The sequence below is a fragment of the Papio anubis genome, chromosome X (assembly GCF_008728515.1).
Source record: "Papio anubis isolate 15944 chromosome X, Panubis1.0, whole genome shotgun sequence".
Taxonomy (NCBI): Eukaryota; Metazoa; Chordata; class Mammalia; order Primates; family Cercopithecidae; genus Papio; species Papio anubis.
The window spans coordinates 45,526,111-45,546,701 of NC_044996.1; the positions used below are offsets into that span (position 1 = coordinate 45,526,111).

At 42.2% G+C, this 20,591-nt stretch overlaps 2 protein-coding genes across 3 annotated transcripts in view; one reads left to right on the forward strand and one right to left on the reverse strand.

Annotated features, from left to right (window-relative positions):
- The window catches only part of VSIG1 (V-set and immunoglobulin domain containing 1), a 151,413-nt gene that overhangs the window by 102,688 nt on the left and 28,134 nt on the right, over positions 1–20,591 (reverse strand). For both annotated transcript variants that reach the window (XM_021932514.2, XM_021932513.2), the window contains exons 4-6: positions 9,572–9,661; positions 1,958–2,133; positions 1,676–1,843 (exon numbers count right to left, since the gene is read on the reverse strand). The gene's annotated coding sequence lies outside the window, so the exon portion shown is untranslated. The remainder of the gene's footprint in view (positions 1–1,675; positions 1,844–1,957; positions 2,134–9,571; positions 9,662–20,591) is intronic.
- On the forward strand, positions 4,572–5,845 carry TEX13B (testis expressed 13B). Its single transcript, XM_031660585.1, is given in 2 exon segments — positions 4,572–5,004; positions 5,151–5,845. Coding segments are annotated over 2 exon segments (1,128 nt in total).

Below are 20,591 nucleotides of genomic sequence, written 5' to 3' on the forward strand. Positions count from 1 at the left end.
ACAAAACAAAACAAACAAACAAAACTAACTAGGCATTGTGGCACATGTCTGTAGTCCCGGCTACTCAGGAAGTTGAGGTAGGAAGATAGATTGAACTCAGGAGGCAGAGGTTGCAGTGAGCTGAGATCATGCCACTGCACTCCAGTGAGACCCCATCTCACACACAATAATAAGGTCCTTCTTTTCCTCTTATCTAAATATCATTATTAATTTGCCATCTTTAGAGAGGCCCAGCTCATAATATTATTTCTTTGTCACAAAGAGTGGTTCTTACTGATGTCCCTATCTTCTTAATCTTTGTTTCTCCATATTAAGTAGTCCAATTCTTTGAACCTTTTTCCATCAACTTTTTCTCCTATCACTTTCAAGAATTTCTAGATATACACTACAGCCTTTAAATCTTTCAATTGTTTCTTTTCTTTTCTTCTTCTTTTTTTGTTGTGGGGGGAGATGGATTCTGGCTCTGTTGCCCAGGTTGGAGTGCAGTGGCACGATCTCAGCTCACTGTAACCTCTGCTTCCCGGGTTCAAGCGACTCTCCTGCCTCAGCCTCCTGAGTAGCTGGGACTACAGGTGCATGCCACCACGCCCCGCTAACTTTCGTATTTTTAGTAGAGACGGGGTTTCATCATGTTGGCCAGGATGGTCTCGATCTCCTGACCTCATGATCTCCCCGCCTCAGCCTCCCGAAGTTTTCAAAGTGGATTTCAGAACACTCGAATGCTAAAGAGCTTTTGCTTAAAAAAAAAAATCCCATATTGTGATGATTAATTTTATACGTCAACTTGGCTAGGCCATGGTACCCAGATATTTTGTCAAGTATTATTCTAGATGTTTCTGTGAAAGTACTTTTCAGATGAGATTAACATTTTAATCAGTACATTTTGAGTAAAGTAGATTATCCTCCATAACATGGTTTGGCTTCATCCAGTCAGTTGAAAGCCTTAATAGAAAAAGACTGACTTCCTCAGAAAAGGGAGTTCTACCACCAGACAACCTTCAGGCTCAAACCACAACATTGACTCTTTCCCAGTTCTCTAGCCTGCTGGCCTACCATTCAGATTTTGGACTTGCCAGTCTTCATAACCGCATAAGCCAATTTTTAAAAATAAATCTGTTTCTGGCTCTGGCTCTCTCTCTCTTTCTCTTTCTCTCTCTCCACACACACACACACACACACACACACACACACACACACACAAAATTAGTTCTGTTTCTCTGGAGAACCTTGACTAACATATATAACACTTTTTTAAAATTAATGTGCTATCGTGGACTTGAAGTCAGATACATCTGAGGTTTGAATTGGGCCTTTGCCATATTTTTTACCCTAACTACATTGGACCTCCTCCATTTTCTCATCTGCAAAAATAAGAATAATAATCTGGACCTCTCACAGCTATTGTGCAGAGCAAAACAATTTGTGCATACTCAGCACAATGCTTAGTACTCAATAATTCCTAAACATGAGTTATTATTGTTGTTATTGATAATATTTCCACTTAAAATGAAAATTGTCTTCCTAAACTTGTTACACAGAAACAACTTTAGGGACTGCCACATTTATTCCTCTTCTTCATGACTCCTTGAAATGTGTTTTGATCCTAACACATCCGTCTTGAGTTGCATATTTTTCAAATATTCTTGAAGAATGAAAACTAACAGTTACAACTTACTTGAGCTTCTGTAATTTGCAATTTGTATCTTTTAAGCCTTCACAGAGCAATTTCAAAGCTGAAGCTTCCGGTTTTGCCTCACTAAATTCCAGTTCAGTGAGCCACTGATTGGTGCTAAGAACAGCTGCTAGAGCCCCACAAGAAGAAGAGATAAAGCGCCGGAAAAACCTTTAGAGAACAGAAGAATGAACTCATTACCATATTCACACTCTCCCCCAACAGAAATAGAAATTGACCCCCCAAATAAGAGTATCAAATAACAAATTATCCTGCTACAATTACCTCAATGTCTGTAATACACAGTTGGGCTGTTTTAATCCTTCACACAGAAGTTTCATTCCTGAATCTTCGAGGGTATTTTTTACAAATTCTAAATCTGTCAGATGCTGGTTAGTTTCAAATACTAAGGAGAGGTCCCTACCACAAGAAGCTGTGAGGCAACAGAAAATCAAATCCATCTGTGTGGAGAAAAAGTACATTTCATAAACAAACAAACAAAAAATAGGATATCTTTAGAGATACTTGCTAGCACCTTGCTGATGTAATAAGTTATTTCAATTCATTCAATAATTAATATATTGGGTGCTTAGCACTGTGCTAGATGTTGAAAACACAAAGATAATTAAGACACAGACTAAACCCTCAAGGAATCCCCAGTTGATGGAGAAAAATGACAAGAAAATCACAGATTACAATACAGTGTGAAAAGTACTGCCAGACATATGCACAAGTTGTTATGGGGACATAAAAGGGTTGCACAATTCAGCCTAGCTTGAGGTGGGGTTTGCAGAATCAGGAAATACAAGAGGAAGAAATGTTTGAACACTATCATGAAAAGGGAATAGAAACTGTATAGGAGTTAGGTGAATGAAGAGAATGGGAGTGGAGAGAGCAGGAGGGGATGAGGAACAATCTGTACATGCACAGAGTAGCCTGTGCAAGGGCCACAGAGGAACACAGAAGATGATTCGTTTGAAAAACTAAAAACTACTTGCTATGGCCTATCTTAAAAGACTATATAACTATTAAGAGGGATTATCACCCAGGCTGAAGGAAGGGTAGGATTATAGAAGTACTTTCCAAGTACTTAAAAATTATTTACAATGATCAGCTGGTACTGGGAGAAACTTTTTTTTTCAATTTTGAAAAACATAACACATGTTTATTATAAACAATTTTACAATAGAGAAAAACGTAAAGAATATTTTTTAAAGTACTGTATTCCTATTACCCAAACATAACCACTGTTAAAGTGTTAGTATATAACTTTCCAGATTTGTGATGTATGCATACATATAGTTAGTTATATGCTCTTTATAACAAGCGAAATTAGAGAAAAATGTATTTTAAAAAGTTAAAAACTTTTTTCGAACCTCCAGTCCAACCCCACTTCCCAGAGATAACTAATGTTGAGTCTGCTATATATCCTCCTTCATTCTGTTCTCCAAGATTATGGAAACATAAAAACACATGCAAACACACATACATAATTTCTACATTTTACAAATATGGGATCATAGAAAACATTACTCTTATAACTTTACATGCCCTTTTGTCATTGGCCATCATCATAGACCCATAGGTAGAAACAGATTCAGTTACAGTACGATGTCATATAATAAGTAGCAACGTTGGACTCGACCTGAGATTTGTCTGGTTTGTCTTGTGGGTCTCAGAAAGTCATCCAAGTTTTTTTGGTTTGCTTGTTTGTTTGTTTGTTTGAGACAGAGTCTCACTCTGTCGCCCAGGCTACAGGGCAGTGGTGTGATCTCGGCTCACTGCAACCTCCGCCTCGCAGGTTCAAGCGATTATCCTGCCTCAGCCTCCCGAGTAGCTGGGGCTACATGTGCGTGCCACCACACCCGGTTAATTTTTTGTAATTTTAGTAGAGACGGGGTTTCACCATGTTAGCCAGGATGGTCTCAATCTTCTGACCTCGTGATCCGCCCACCTCGGTCTCCCAAAGTGCTGAGATTACAGGCATGAGCCACTGCGCCTGGCCGAAGGTTTTAAGAGACATATTCATATCCCTTTGATGGAAGATCTCTGATATTTCAGGTTTTGGTATAAAGGTGTATTTGTGCTACTCCTAACCCTCTCCCACAGTTGCTTCAAGATTCAAAGCGTTTCAGTCGGAGAGGAGTGGGAGAAGGGGTCATGGGAGGAGAGTGGGGAAAGAGGAGCTGGGGGAGGAAGGGCGGGCCAGGATTTGTTAGGGTGTCTGGGATGTTTAGCCCTGAGCAAATAAAGAATAAGCTCCGCCCCTGGCTCCACCCTCTTCCCCCAAGGGCAACTGAGGGGTTGGGGCTGTTTCCTGCTCTGGAATATTCCATTTGGGGGGCGAAACTCCCCTGGCATGGGACAAACCATTATGGTGGGGAGGGATGAGTCTTCAACTTGTTCACAAATACTTTTTCTGGTTCTAAGTCCTTCCGGACCACTCCTGTTTCTTTCAGCCTTCAAGGTCTCCCAACCATGTGGCGGGTTCCCTTATGTCCCAGTGGAGTGGCAGAGGCCATCCTCACTCACTCCCTTTCACCCCTACAATCTCTGGAAATTGGAACAGTCCCAGTGTAAAAGCCTCCACGGTTGGCCCTGAGGCTTCTTTTCCCGCGAAGCCCTAGAAAGAGGCTACCCTCTCTTCAGGCGTGTTAGGCAGTGAGGTTGACCTGTACTTCCCCTGGCCCTTGGCTGAAGAGGTGAGGCCTGGTGGGAGGTGCCCTAGGGTAGGACTAGCCTGTCAGAGGGTCATTAGGAGGGTCTTGTCAGAGAGTGGAGGGCGGGGGCAAGAGGGTGGGAGAAGACTGATGAAGGGAGGGGCTAAGGGGGAAGAAAGGAACCTATTGGCTGCTCCATCAACACAGGGCTAGTGAAACCGTTAAACCCCTAGGCCATCATGGCCTTGAGACCTGAGGACCCCAGTAGTGGGATCCGGCACAGCAACGTGGTGGCCTTCATCAACGAGAAAATGGCCAGGCACACGAAAGGCCCCGAGTTCTACCTCGAGAATATATCCTTATCCTGGGAGGAGGTGGAAGACAAGCTCTGGGCCATCCTGGAGGACAGCGAGGTGCCCAGCGAGGTCAAAGAGGCCTGTACCTGGGGCAGCTTGGCCTTGGGCGTGCGCTTTGCCCACAGGCAGGGACAGTTACAAAACCGCAGGGTGCAGTGGCTGCAAGGCTTTGCCAAACTGCACAGATCAGCTGCGATGGTCTTGGCCTCAAACCTGACGGAACTCAAAGAACAGCAGGAGATGGAATGCAATAAGGCCACCTTCCAGTTGCGGATAACCCAGACCAGCCTTGCGGAGGCGCAGAGAGAGCGGGACATGCTGAGATGGAAGCTCCTCCATGCTGTAAGATCCCCCGAATGGCCCCTGCCCAATGCCCCTGCCCTATGCCCCTGCCCTGTCCCAACCTGCCCGGACCCCCTGCCCTGTCCCCAGAATGTGTTTCAGCTCTGCCTACTTCTCTCCAGGAGCTGGCATCTCCCCAGCTGCAGGGCCAGGCTACAGTGTTTCCAGGCCTGGCCACTGCCAGAGGGGATTGCACAGAAGGAGCAGGTGAGCAGGAAAAGGAGGCGGTGGCTGCTGCTGGTGCTGCTGAAGGAGAAGGAGAGGAGAGGTATGCAGAGGCGGGGCCTGCCCCTGAGGAGGCCTTGCAGGGGCTGGGAGGAGGCTTCAGGCATCCTCTGGGAGCTGTGGAGCAGGCAAATTACACCTTTGGGGGGCAGAGGGAGCAGGATCTCAGGTCAGTACAAACAGCCCTGTCTTACTTCTCTGGGCCTGGGTCCACAGCCTCACTGGAGCCTCTTCCTGTCCAGCTCCCTACCTCATTCACATACTCATAACCATGCCCTTTGTCCGCCTTCTCAGCCATACCCACTATACCCCCTTCACCAGCAAAGGTCACAGCACCGGTTCCAACTCAGATGCCTTCCAACTGGGGGGCCTCTGATGCTAGCCTGTGGTCTGATGTGGGGGCCCAGGGAATAGACCCTCAAGAGCCCCCAAGAGACAGGAGAGACTCCGAACCTCATCAACAGAGAAGACCTCCAGTGTATCGCAGGCCAGGGGACTGGGACTGCCCGTGGTGTAAAGCTGTGAATTTTTCACGGAGGGAAAATTGCTTCCTCTGTGGGAGGCGAATCTGGCTGCAAAGGCCTCAGTAAATTCAGAAATGTAAAATAGAACAGAAATGTATCTCAATGGGAAATCAGTCTTCAGGGGGAGAGGGGAGGGGTGGGAGGGGGACTGGGTGAAGTGGGGGAAAGGGGATGAGTGGGAAGATTGGACAATGGGGTGGGGGGACGCGGGGTTGTGGGAGGGAGGATGTAGATGACAGGCAGGGAGAGACATGTTTTAATGACTCCCTTTGTATTTCAGAGTATTAGTAGTCAACACTCCAGAACTACTGCAGTTTTTATTTGTGTGTGTGTCTCTAGCTCCCTATCTTAAGTGTCTGGTGGACCTGGGCAGTATGTAACACCTCCACTCCCTCCCTTCATGTAGGCCTTAGATAATTGGAGCAGGAGTGGATATTTGACCAATCCTGAGCCAAATGAATTTTTTATGTTAGAAAATCTGAACAGACAGGCAGATTCCACAGTCAGAATGGTGTTGGGCAATGAAGCAGTGGGTCACTTGGAGTTGGGGCCAGGGTCAGAGCCATGGACACCAAGGCCATAGCTGAGGCCTGGCCCTGGCTGTGGGGAAACAGAACTGGATGCTTTACAGAGTCAAGTGTCTTTTAGAGGACGCCAGTATGAGGTTTCAGGGAGCAGACAGGCATAGAGGAGTTCATCCTGTGACTCCAGAGAGAGGGAGAGAGTAGTGGTGGCCCAATCACTTTTCACTTCCTGTAGTTGTGCTACATGAAAATCTACTTTACACAGATCCCCTTTACTTTAAACTAATTTGAGTGAGTTTCTGTTCTGAGAGCAAGATTATTTCCAAGTCAGACGTTTGTACCAGAAGAGCAATTTTGAACAAAAGACCATTAAAGAAAATGGTGGGACTTGCTGGGGAGTTGCATCAGGGTGTGGTGAGCAGTGGAGATTCCTGAATCCCAAGAGTTTCCATGAATGAACTGGATAGGAAGTTCATTCATGCTCTGAGTGAGTTATATCACAAGAAACAATCAATTCATGCTCTGAGTGAGTTATAGCACAAGAAACAATCAAAACAGGCCTGGGATGAACCCCAGGTTCATCCTGACTCAAATCAACACAGCAGAGATTTGCCACTCCTAAGGGAATCCCTTAGACCTACCTACAGAAGACACCAGCATCATGCAGGTGCAGACTGCTATGACTGTATGGCCCCATGATAGGAGAATCCTTTCCAGTACCCAGTGAGTAGAACCTGGGACAGTCAGATCTGAAAAGAGAACCGCCACTGCCAAGGAGGTGAATCAGCAACTGATAGTGCTCAGAGGGTTTGCTGGTCTAGACTATGAACCAAAGCATGGTGCCATCTTGAGACATTCTGTCCCCCAACCCACCACCGCAATGATAAATGTGGGAGGGAAATCTGGCTACAAAGCTCTCAGTGAATTCAGAAATGTAGAACAGAACAGAAACATATCCCAATGGGAAATCAACTTCTAGAGGGAAGGGGTGAGGTGGAGGAGGATAGGAGTGGGTAGGGTAAGGGGGTAGGTGACAGGTTAGTCTGCTTCTCTCCTTCTGATGACTAAGTTTTGTTGATGGGGGCTACATGTATGTTTTAGCCCACAGGTGGAAGGATGAGAAGGAGCTACACCTGGACCAGACTGAGACACAACTGAAGGAGCCCTGGACATTGCCCAGGGCCTGTGGACATAGAGACTAAGAAGCTGTCATGGCCCTGGGACATCTCTGCTGCAGCTAAACTTGATTTTTAGGTTTTTTCCTGTTGGGGATGAACAATAATCAGGATTGAGGGTCAGGTTCCTAGCCTGCAGTTTTCAGAAATGTCTTTGAGTTTCTTTATACATCTCTAGGGCAGGGTTTCCTAATCTCAGTACTCTTGACATTTGGAGCTGGATAATTCTTTGTTGCAGGGGGCTGTCCAGTACATTGTAGGATGTTTAGAAGAATTCCTAGCCTCTACCCACTAGTTGCCAAGGGCATCCACCCCTCAGAGCCCCGGTTGTGACAGCCAAAAATGCCTCCAGATACTGCCACATGTCCACTAGAGGGCAAAATTGTCCCTGGTTGGAAAATGAGGTACTTAGGAGTAGTCAGAACAGGGGAAGAATTAGGAGAAAAAGGTCAATGAAGCTGAGGGGCCCTCTCAGATAGGAGCTGAAAAGTATCCATTGGGTCTGGCATTTACTTTGGATCTTCCAGCAGATCTAGGGGAGTGGCAGGGGCAGAAGCCAAACTGCAGAAGTGAGGAGTGAGTGAGGATGATGTGGAGTCAGTGAGGGAGGCTCTTCCTCAAGGATTCTTGGCTGTGAAGGGAAGGATTGAAGTGGGATACTCAGTTGAGAGAGGATTTTTTTTTTTTTCTTTCTTTCTTTTTTTTTTTTTGAGACGAAGTCTCGCTCTGTTGCCCAGGCTAGAGTGCAGTGGCGCAATCTTGGCTCACTCCAACCTCTGCCTCCCGTGTTTAAGTGATTCTCCTGCCTTAGCCTCCCGAGTAGCTGGGACTACAGGCATGTGCCACCACGCCTGGCTAATTTTTGTAATTTCAGTAGAGATCATGTTAGCCAGGCTGGTCTCGAACTCCTGACCTCAGGCAATCCACCTGCCTCAGCCTCCCAAGTGCTGAGATTACAGGCGTGAGCCACCGTGCCTGGCCGGTTCTTTTGAATATGGGAGAAATTTGAGCCATGGAGAAGGAGATAGCTGAAGAAAGCTTGAAAATGCAAAAAACATGTGAAAGAATGTGGTAGATTTTGCATACTGTATCAGAGGCATGGCCCCTGTATTGTTAAATGAAAAAAAAAACAAAAAATTCATGTGACAAGGTCGCGTTTGTTTTTGTAAAAAAAAAAAAAAAAAAAAACCAAAGTTCTGTGTGTATATGAATGTTATAAATTTATATATTCATGTTTGTCTTATGTTACAGTTTTATGTTTGTGTAAGCATATAAAATGGTCTGGAAATACATTTAGCAAACAAGGTACCTGGCGGGCTCAGGGTCAGGGGATAGGAGGCAGCAGGGTATAGGGATATAGGGTGGGATGGGGTATGGGGCAGTTGGGTGGAGGGCTTTTCTTTCTTTATATACTTCTGTGTTATGAAAGTAAAATAAGTATTCACAAAAATAAGTGAATTTACTGGCTTGGGTGGCTTGGAAGGGCTGCCTTTTCCTTTGGGACTGGAGGAAAGAAGAAGAGCAGACATTGATCTATAAGGCAAAGGGGTGTTAAAACAAGGGGGCACCTGCTTGTGTGTGTGTTGTGGACAAAGTGCTTGGAAGTAAGTGAAGATGGAAGGGCAGGGCAGGGGTGGGATCCTCTTCGGGTACTTTGGGGAATAACTAGTGGATGAAGGTGGGAAATGGAGGGAGAGAAAAGGATCATCAAGCTGCATGGAGTAGGATAGGACCCAACTGAAAGAAAACTAAGGGGGAGAGCAGTGGCAGTCTAGGAGGAAAAGGGGTGGCAGATCCAAGTGGGGCAGCACACCCAAATCTATCTCTCAGGTGTTAAAACCGTCCACTTACTCATTACAGAAAAACAGTACATACAAAAGGGGAAAAGGCAGGATGGGCGGGCAGAGATCTGTGCCTGACTCCTTCCTGCTCCTTCTAGGCCTGTAGCACATCTCTTCATTTGTTGCTCCACTGTGGAGAAGCCGAAAACTAGCTATATTTTATTTTCAGGTCCAGTCAGCTGGGAGTGCAATTTCTAGCAACCTAATCTTTACCTGCAAATACCTAAGAGTTTAAAGCAAAGTTCAACTTACCTCAGGTCTTTGATTTTACAGTATGGATTACGCAGTGCTTGGCAGAGCAGGTGTAGCTGAGACACTGGCAAACTGCACAGCTGAAAGGACCTAAAAGAGATGAGGAAATAAAAAGTAATTTAAAATAAAACTTTAAGTAAAAGGCTTATTTGACTTTCGTTACTTTGCTAGTAGTACTAATTTACCCCTTCCCAAAACCTTAAGAAGTATTACCCCATTTTGCAGATAAGGAAATTTGGGCACAAAAAGTAATCTGCACAAGGTCACATAGGTAGGTACAGAACTGAGGTCATTACTCAGGTCTGACTCCAAAACCATGTTACTATGTGCCAGGCACTGAGGTATGCACTTTATTTTCACAAATTATCTTATCTGGCCCTTAATCCAATAACAAGTATTATAATCACCGTTTTGCACATGCTCTGAGACATCAAGTGACTTGCCCAAGCTAACTTTACAATATAACTGGTTCTTGGTTGTTAGTACTAATAGAAGAATTAATAACAATAATTAAAAACCAGGAAAGCTCAATAGTAAACTTTTACATAGCCAATATGCTTGGGAAAGAAGAATGTTGGGTTAAATTTTTGATAAGAGTTTAAACCCTCTGACAAAGGCAATAAGGGTTATGGGGGAGGACTCCATCTAAGGTTGACTTTCTGAAAACCCAGAATGAACCAGAAGATGCTTTGCTTCCATCAGTGTTTCAACTTTAAATGTATCAGTCCATTATTTGACTTTATAATATACAGCTGGAATAAAGCTGTATATTATATACATACACAGAATTGGTCAAGGCCTTGTAGGCAAGGTCTTTCACAATTCTGAGTCCATTAAACCTCCCCCTCTAGTTCCAAACACAAATTTTTGTTAATGCCTCCCTCCCTCTCATTTCCCTCAAACCCACATACCCCATGCTCATTTCCACCTTTATGCTATTGCCCACTCAAGAAATACAACTATAAGTGATACAACTTGAGTTATTTCATTCCTCAAGTGGAGCTTTCTTCTGATCCCTCTCCTCCCAGTCCCCTGCCCCTCAACTGGCCTGAAAACTAAGGGAGAAGCATTATCAATCTTAATCCATATTGAGAACTGACTTACAGCATTTTCTAGATAACACAGGTATAAGTCTTCTTTGCTGCTTTAGTCAATAAGCCAGTGGGACTGTATTTTATGGTATACAGAGTTCGTATTATAAAAGTAATTTACCTAAGCCTCTTTCAACTTCAGCTCATGACCTTCTGTGAAGTTGCAAGCTCTGGTGGAAATAACCAGGATTTATAGCAAGATCATACAGAAGTGTACCTCTGCCCCTTACTAACCTGAAGTTCCTTGAGGCCTCAGTGATGAAGTATATGTAGAGGAGAGTGACAACCAATTGAAAGTTAGGTTTTATACCTTTTTCCAGAATGGTCATTACACCAAAATAGCAGAGTCCTGAATGAACAACTTGATGACCTTACATGCTCATAACACTTTAGAATTACAAACCACATCCACACAGTGACAATGAATACTAATACACACACACACACACACACACACACACAGAGTGACTAGTACAGTCCCCATTGTCTGGGAAGGCCAAAAACTGGAGGAAAGAATGGATATACACACTGATTAAGTGTCAAGGCTAGTGGCATGAATGTTGAGGCTCGCTCTTCCTCTTCAAATCCAAGTAGGTGCTGACACGTCAGAGACACTTGACAGGTGACTGTGACTGCTTTTTACACAGAAGGACATAGCCGGAATGTCCATTTTTGTATAGGTAGGTTAAAGCAGTATAATTGACTGTAAATCATCAATTATCCTTTTTGCATTTTCTTCTTCCTGAATCTCATACAAACAGTGAAACAGGTCCACCGGCTCAATCTGTAACCTAGAAGCCTTATCCTTTATTTCTCTCTCAGTCCACTTCAGTAACCCCTCTCGAAGTCCTGGGGAAAGTTCTATTCCAAAAGTAGTTTCCACAGCCTTTCCTTTCCCTTTATGTAAGAGGCCAAATAAGAATTGCATCATTAGTGATGAAAAACCTTTTCCATATTGTTAGAACATTTCTTGCCACATTTTCTCTGCTTGATTAAAAAAAAAAAATCCAGCTATTGTCATTCTTCAGGGCATGGAAGACAGCAGTCAAGAACTCTTGGAAACTGAAGTGAAGGAAAGTATAGACACTGACAGCTCCTTCAGCCTTTTTCAAAAATCGACTGAGAAAAATGCAGGTGGTATCACACACTCCTATCCCATGTCTTCTGAGGTCACTGACTGCAAACAAAACCTGATGGTTTTGCAGACCTTCTGCAGCCAAACAGCAAAGACCCCACAGGCAACTTTGTCCCTCCCATACTGAGATGCCTGTAAGGGTTTTGAGGCACTTGGAAAAGTAGAATAAATACACATCAGTCATGGTCTGAAGTGACCTCAAGAGAGTCCTGTCACCATCTCCCTGTGACTGCAGGACATTGCATATCATCCAGGAGACGATGGGAAGTGAAGACATAAAGTCAAGGTCCTCATTCTCTCAAAGATCGTAAAAGACTTTCATTGATGTATTAGCACCTGAAAACTGGCTCAGTAAATATGCTGTCTTTTCAGTATCTGTAAACCGTAAGATCTCTGCCTGGATAGGTTGTTTTAACAGAGAGTGGAGCTTCATGGTTGTAGGCCGGGCAGTTATCAGGAGGGAGGAATCAGGGAGCAGCTTTTTCCTCACAGAACTGCACAAGAGACCCTCTACTGGCTTCCTCTCCTGGGGGTGAACACTAAGATCCTCTTCTTGGTCACCAACAGGGTCCTGCAGCTCAGGAAATCCATCGAGAGTGAACAGAATCTTCTCTGGATATATGAGAATAGTGTCCAAGATTGGTCCATTTATATCTTGAAAAGTGTTAGTGATAAGGTCAGCAGCACTAAGGTTAGCAATATGGCAGATTTCTCTCAGTTGACATAGATGAGATAGTCAAACCTCCCTGGAGTAACTGTTCCTGCTGCCCAGTCAAACATGAACTTGTGCACCACAGCTGTTTCCCAGTCCCAGCACATCCCTGAAGCACCACAGTTCGGGATGAGCTGGAGCCCTCTTCACTAGGATCAAATACATGTTCCATGTCAATAAAATGATCTTGTTGAGGAATTCCACATGGTGTCTCTTCTGATATACCATGGTCTTTTACAAGAAGCAGTTGTGATTCTATATGCTTGCCATGGTGATAACATTTATCAACTCCTATCTTTAGGTATTTTTCTTTTAGATGTCTTCTGAATATTTCCCAGTAATCTAATGTGGTGACAGCAAGAGTTAGTAATTACAGAATCCCAGACAACAACTCTAACTAGTACCTCCATCACCACCATCTCCACTTAGATGTCCCAAAGGATCCTCAACTTTACATGTCTAAACCTGAGTTCTTGATTTCTATACTCCTCTGTCCCCGCACACAAAACCCTCCTCAGGCATCTTGTCAAAGTTAAGTGGTGCTATCCAGTTGCTCGGAAAAATGTTATGAGTACTTTTCCTTCAATCCTCTACATCCAATCAATTAGCAAGGCCTAACATTTATACTTTCAAAATAAGCCTCGAATCCATTTATTTACCACTATAGCCTCAAATACCACCCAAGTCTAGGGCACTGTCACCTCCTTCCTAGACTGACCAAATAGCATCCTACTAATCTATTCTTGCCCATCTACTGGTTCCTTCCTATGCAGCAGCCAAAACAATCTTCTACAGATACCAATTAGATCATGTCACTTCCCTGCCCAAAATCCTTCAAGAGCTTTTCATTGTTCTTGGTATAAAATCCAAAATTCTCATCCTACAAGGTGTTCTCATGATCTGGGCCCTCTCTACCTCCCCTCCTCAGCCTCATTTTTTATCATTCTCTTTTCTGCTCTCTACGTTAAAGACACACTGGCCTACTTTCAGTTCTCAAAATGCCATGTTCTCTCCTACTTCAGGGACTTTGCACTAGCTAATCTTTCCACCTGGAACATTCTTCCTCCTGCTGTTCCCATGAAAAGCTCCTTTTCATCCTTCTGATCTCAAATATTACTTCCTAGAAGAAGATTTGTTTGACCACCCAATTTAAAGGAGATCCTCTCTACTATTTCCCTTACTGGCACCATATTTTTACCTTTACAGCTCTTATCACAATTTATAACTGTCTTGTTCATTTACTTTTTCACTCTCTTTTCTACTATACAATAATATACCTGAAGACAGGGGCCTTATCTGTCTATCTCCTTTATAATAAGTACCCTGAGTACCTGGCACCAAGCCCAGCACATAACAGACACTCAATAAATATTTATTGAACATGGCTATAAATGCCTTTGGATTATAAACAAGTTACTATTGCCTATTCTGTGACAGACACTGTTAGGACCTTTATGTATATTTCTGATTTAATTCTCACAATAATCCCATGAAATAGGTATTACCTACATTTGATAGTTGAGGAAATTGAAACTTATAACCAGGGCCACCTTCATGAGTGTGCAGTCTGTGCAGTCACACAGGTCTCCACGCTCAGAAGGATGTATAATTGGTTTAATGCTCTGCTTTTGCTGTCTTGAAATTCTTAATATTTGACCAAGAGGTTTTGCATTTTCATTTTGTACTGTATCCCACAAATTATGTAGCCAGTGCTGCTTTACATAGCTTTAAGTAATTTGTCCAATACTAGTAAGTGACATCAAGTACAAACTTATATTAAGTGAATGTCTATGCCAGCATTTCCCAAATCAGAGTTCCCTGGAAAACTGTCTGAAGAAGGGAGTGCACCCTCTAGTCTCTTAGAATTTCTCAATGCTTATAAGCATATGAAAGGCTCTTGTACTAGCATATGAAACATTCTTTAACTCTCCTACAGTTGAAAAAGGCTGTTTAACTGTGTTTAACCAGAAGTTTTCTGGTCCTAAATGACTACAGAACCCTTTTCTAACCGCAAAGTTATTAATTACTGCAAAACTGTTCCTAGAACTCAGTTTGGGGAATGCTAATCTAGATAAGGGTTGGCAAACCTTTTCTGTAAAATTTCTTAAGTAGTTTAGGCTTTTCAGGCTCTGTTGCAATTACTCAACTCTGCCATCTTACTGTGAAAGTAGCCATAGATAATATGTAAACAAATAGCTGTATTCCAATAAAGCTTTATTTACAAAAATACGCAACTGGTTGGGTTTGACTTGCTAGCTATAGTTTGCTGGCCCTGATCTAGATAATTCCAGAAGAGGACTGGTCTTTTCTCAGAATAAAAGTTTCTACATCTAGCTCTTGACCAGTATTCGAATAGGTATTTGAATATATTCTATATGATATAGAAGCCCTGTTTGTCGTGACAGTTTGGGGCTTTATAGTTGCCAAAAAAAAAGCAATGATTGCTGCCCCAGTGCATAAGGGGGAAAAGTTAGAGAGAAGCGGGGTGGGGCAAGGATGGGTAGTTGGGTTCTTGGAAGATACTATTCTCAAAACAGAAAAAGAGAGTAAAATAGAAAAGACATCTACATCTACCTGTAAGCTCTTTACATGAAAATGAAGCCAGAGAACTTGAAGCAACTGTGGAAGAAAGAGTTAGAGTTAGGAGTAGCACAAATACACCTTTATACCAAAACCTGAAATGCACAGAAATTTTACCACACTGCAACAGCCATTCATGCTGCTCCCCAAATAGAAATACAACGAAGAAAGTAAATCATCTCACATCTTCTCTAACTTACCCACAAAGGTATTTTATAGCTAATATGCAACATAAAATAAAACATAAGAATTTCCCAGCTGGGGACAGTGGCTCACACCCGTAATCCCAGGGCTTTGGGAGTCTAAGGTGGGAGGATCACTTGAGCCCAGGAATTTGAGACCAGCCTGGGCAGCATAAGGAGACCTTGTCTCTACAAAAAATAAAAAATCCGCCAAGTGTAGTGGTGTGCACTTGTGTTCCCAGATACTTGGGAGACTGAGGCAGGAGGATCACTTGAGTCTGGGAGGTCAAGGCTGTAGTGAGCTGTGATTGCATCACTGCACTCCAGCCTGACTGACAGAGTGAGACCCTATCTCTTAAAAAAAAAGAATTTCCCTTATGCATATATTTAGCTGTGGATATTTTAATTTATATCATCAATAAGGAAAATTTTCAGCATGAGCTTAAAGACACATACATTATTTGAAGCGATTGTTTTCTGCTATTTTCTTTCCACTGAATATTACCTTCTTGCTTCTGTTGTGGTTTCCATTGAGCCTAACTCGTTAAAGAACAGGGCTTTGCTGATTATTAATTTGATAGATATATAAGATACATATGATGACCTACATTCAAATACATATTTTACACACACTCAATCCAGATACTTTACATATAGATATATAAATAATAATACACAGCACACACACAACTCCACATTCCTATAATTTTTTACTACTTGCACACTTTTAAAAGCAAGAGTAAGACTTAGAGTTGGGAAGAAGTTGTGACTAGATGGGTGCTAAGAGGTGAATGGGAAGAAGCAGGGTGTGGATGGGCAGACATGAGACTGTCACAGAAATGAGCAGGCAAGTGAGTGGTCTGTTGAGAATAACTGGTTTCTATTCCCCACAACTAAACATTCCTTGGATTTCAGGAATCAACCACAAGAGGAAGGACTCCAGCAGTCTTCACTCTTTGTTCTTTTGTGCTGTGTCCTTTGAAAAGCTATGGTTACATTAAAGGAAGAGACTTGGAGTCTTTTATAATTGTAAATGTTTTGGGGGATTATGGAAAACAACGGAAACCACAGTTGCCTCTTCTCTTTCTTTATCCCTATTTTAGGCAACACAAAAATTGTGGAGACAGTTTCAAGAGATTAATGGGTAAATACTGTATCCAAGTAATTCACATCTAACAAAATTTTAAAGTTTCAGAAGAATCTCTAAGTATGAGGAAAAGAAACAAGAGAAAGACAATGAATAGGCTTACCTAGTATATACCCTCTCTTACTTCATTCAGTTACTCACCATTCTCTCCAGACAATAAACTCCAGGTACAAGCAAGTTCCATATATTTTCTTTTCTTCTGATTGTTCATCCTGGCAAATCAAGAAGACTGTAATCCAAAACAGCAACAATGACTATAAGGCCTAGTGGATGCTCAGAGTAAAAAAGTAACTCAAGAAAGACTCTTCATTCAAGGCATTAGAGAGCTGGAGAAAAGAGAAGGCCCAATAACCAAGCAGACAGCTGAGGTAGGACCCTGGGGAATCACATGAGGACAGACCAAAACGAACAGTCTTCAACTTGAAGAGAAAAAAAAAGGCTGAAAGGGGATAGAATGTGTATAAAGTTTTGAAAGGTACAAACATGGAGAATGTCAAATTGGGCTCTGAATTGAGTCACTAAGAGAAGTATAGGAATTAGGTAGCATACCCCTAATGTCTGAGATCAAGAGAAGTAAGAATGACGATGTCCTTCCACAACATATTTTTGGTGCCATCAATAAAGGGAGAATTCTAAGACTACAGATTGGAATACTGTGCTATAAGAGAAATAGTCTAAAGAATCAGAAGACCTGGGTCCTAGCTCCATTTCTATCTATCCATGGACCTCGAATAAGATTCTTCTCCTCTCTGGGAGAAGGGTCTGCTTTACTATTTTGAAAATGGTTCAAGGAATGTTAGACCAGGTTTCTTTCCAGTTTTAACACTGTAAGATCAGTAGTTCTCAGTCCTAGCTACACACTAGAATCCTGAAATATTACTTATCACCTTTTAATATACTTGATAATTTACTTATGTATCATGCTTATTGTTCTTTGTTAGTCTTTCCCACCTAAATTGAATTACTGGCCCCTTTCTCCACCTTTGTCATGAACTTTGCAAATCCACACACCAAAAAATGGAGCTTATTTTCCCACCTCCTGTCTTTGAGCTCAGTCATGAGACTTTGGTTAATGGAGTGAACCCAGAGTTGGACATGTCATCTCTTATGATTCATGAAAGAAGCCACAGAGAAAGGAGACCCAGCTAGTTCACTGGTCTAAGGAGGATGAGAAATACATGAAGCAGAACCATCATAGCTTACCCACAGTACTGCAGCAGGAAAGCACAGTGACCCCAACCTGAATAAAGTTACCCAACAGAGCCCTCTTTAATCATCTGAGTCTCAGCTGCCCTCCAGATCTGTGAAGATAAATGCTTAATAAGTGATTAATTTTTCATGCCACGGAAATTTTGTGGTTGTTGTTACACATCACTGTGGCAATGGCTAACTGATACATCCTGCTAGAATGTAAATGCCTAGAAAGTGTTTGGCACAGAGTAGACATTTATTAAATATTTATTAAATAAATTGAATGAGTGAATAACTTTTTAAAAACCCAATGACTTGTCCACATTACTGTTAAATTATATCAGAATCTTTGATGATAAGGCTCAGCATCATTTTTTAAAGCTTCCCAGGTGATTCTAGTGCAAAGCCAGGGAAGAGAGCCACTGTTAAAAGATTTGGTTATTTTTGTTAGAGAAAAGTGTGTGTTGGTGAAACATATAGGCCTTAGAATCAAGCAAATGTCTTCAAGTACTGACTCTACCACTTACTGACTGTGTGACAACCAGGAAATTAATATTTCCAGGTCTTAGTTTCATCAGTTAAGGAGGGATAATGATGGTACTTTCTGTATCATGTTTTATTAAGATTAAATAAGATAAAGTATTCAGCACATTGCATGGTACACAGTAGGGGCTCAAGAATCGTAAACCATAGCTAATGTTTGTATTGCTGCATCATCTAATATAGAGTAGAAATTTTTTTAAATTCTGGTAGACCTTACTTAAGTCCCATTTCTACCCTTTTCAGCAATATGACCTTGAGTAAATTACTTAAACTCTCTGAGATTTCAGTAACTGAACTGTAAAATGTGGTTGATAATAATACCTACCTCATTAATTTGTTGTGAGGATTAAATAAGATCACACTCATAAAACACTCAACACAGGCCCAGGTGCAATATAAATGATAAATGTTACAGAAAAAATAAGATGGCATTTATTGTAACTTTGACAGAAAGATGTTACATTCCATTAAAATCTCCACATAACAAGTTCATTCTTATGAAACAGAATGTTCTCAGCACAGTGTTATAGTCCCATACCCTACACTCTTCCCAATCTCTAGGAATACTTTTTGCACTCCCCCAAATAGTAACACTCCTCCAGCTACAATTACTGTGTAGTAAGCGCTCCTGCCCTCGGGCAACAGAGCTGGAGGGCTGCATGGCCTCTCACTCTCTTTCTGGGCAATCTACACCATGCCCATTATTTCAGTTATCTTTATGATTCTCAATCGTTTATCCCAGTCTAGCCCTCTCTTTTGAGATTCAGACTTATATATTTAAAGGTTTACTCAACATCTCCACTTGGATGTTGACACCTTGTTTTTTTTGTCTCCTTTGGTAACTATTGCTTGGTTTGTCCAGAATTCTTTCACTGACCTTTGTTCTGATGAAAGATCCCATCCCTCTTAGTGAAATAATCAGATTCCCCATCCTTGAATGTTTAAACCTGACTGGGGACTATAGAGATTGAGGTTCTGCTACCTAAATGTCTCAAGCTCGATGGTTCCTGACCTCCCTGAGGCCTTGTTTTTCAGCATGTCAATTTAGATTTGAGTAATTCCAATATCCTTCCAAATACTCCTTTTTGTTTAAGTTATGCAAAATCAATTGCTGTGGTCTGCAACTGAAGAATTCTGATTTAAAAATTATACCACAGACCCGGTTACAATCACGAGACCTTTGGAGAGAATTATGAGGGGCATTTTATAACTGGTTATTAGTCTCAGCTAGACTAAAGGCTGTGAGGTGGCCCGAATTCCAGGATAAGAAAATAGTATCCATTGTTCTAGGATTTCCACTAATACATATAAGGTATTTATACAAAGTACTAAAAGGTAGCCTCTTCAAGAAGACAAATCATACTAAGATGTGTCCTCAAAGTAGCTGAACTACAAAATGGTGAAATGGTGCTCTTTCCTCTTGGATGGGGCAGGACCAAACTAGGATATACAAGTTAGAGAGCAGAGTATGGGTTAATTGCAGTCCCCATTCACACTCTTGGTCCTGTGCCTTTTAAGTCAACAAACTGAAAAACTTTATATGATGACTCTACATGGTATGCATGCAGCCAAAAATAGGGGAAAGAAATGCTATAATTTTTTTCCACCTTTATTAAGATATAACTGAAAAATAAAAATTGTGTATATTTAAGATGTACAGTGTGATGATTTGATATATATACATACACATTGTGAAATGATTACCATAGTCAAGCTAATTAGCACATCCATCACCTCACATGATTACCATTTGATATGGTTTGGATGTTTGTCCCCTCCAAATCTCATGTTAAAAGGTAATCAGCAGCGTTGCAGGTGGGGCCAGGTGGGAGGTGTTTGGATCATGGAGGTGGATCCCTCATGAATGGCTTAGGTCCATCCCCTTGATGATAAATGAGTTCTTGCTCTGAGTTTACATGAGATCTGGTTGTTCAAAAGAGTGTGGCACCTCCCCCGTCTTCCTCCGGTTTTCACCATTTGATGAGCTTGCTCCCCCTTCTCCTTCTGCCATGATTAGAAGCTTCCTGAGGTCCTCATCAGAAGCAGATGCTGGCATCAGAAAACTGGTACTGAGGGTGGGGTATTAATATGAAGTTACCTGAAAATGGGGAAGCAGCTTTGCAACTGGGTAATGGGCAGAGGCTAGAAGAGTTTGGAGGTCTCAGAAGACAGGAAAATGAGGGAAAGTTTGGAACTTCTTAGAGACTGGTTAAGTGGTTGCAACCAAAATGCTGATAGAAACATGGACAGTGAAAGCCAGGCTGATGAGGTCTTAGAAGGAAATAAGGAAGTTATTTGGAACTGGAGGAAAGGTCACCCTTATTATGCCTTATCAAAGAGCTTGGCTGCATTGTGCCCTGGTATTAGGGAACTGTGGAAGGTTCAACCTAAGAGTGAGGACTTAGGGTACCAGTGGAAGAAACTTCTAAGCAGCAAAGC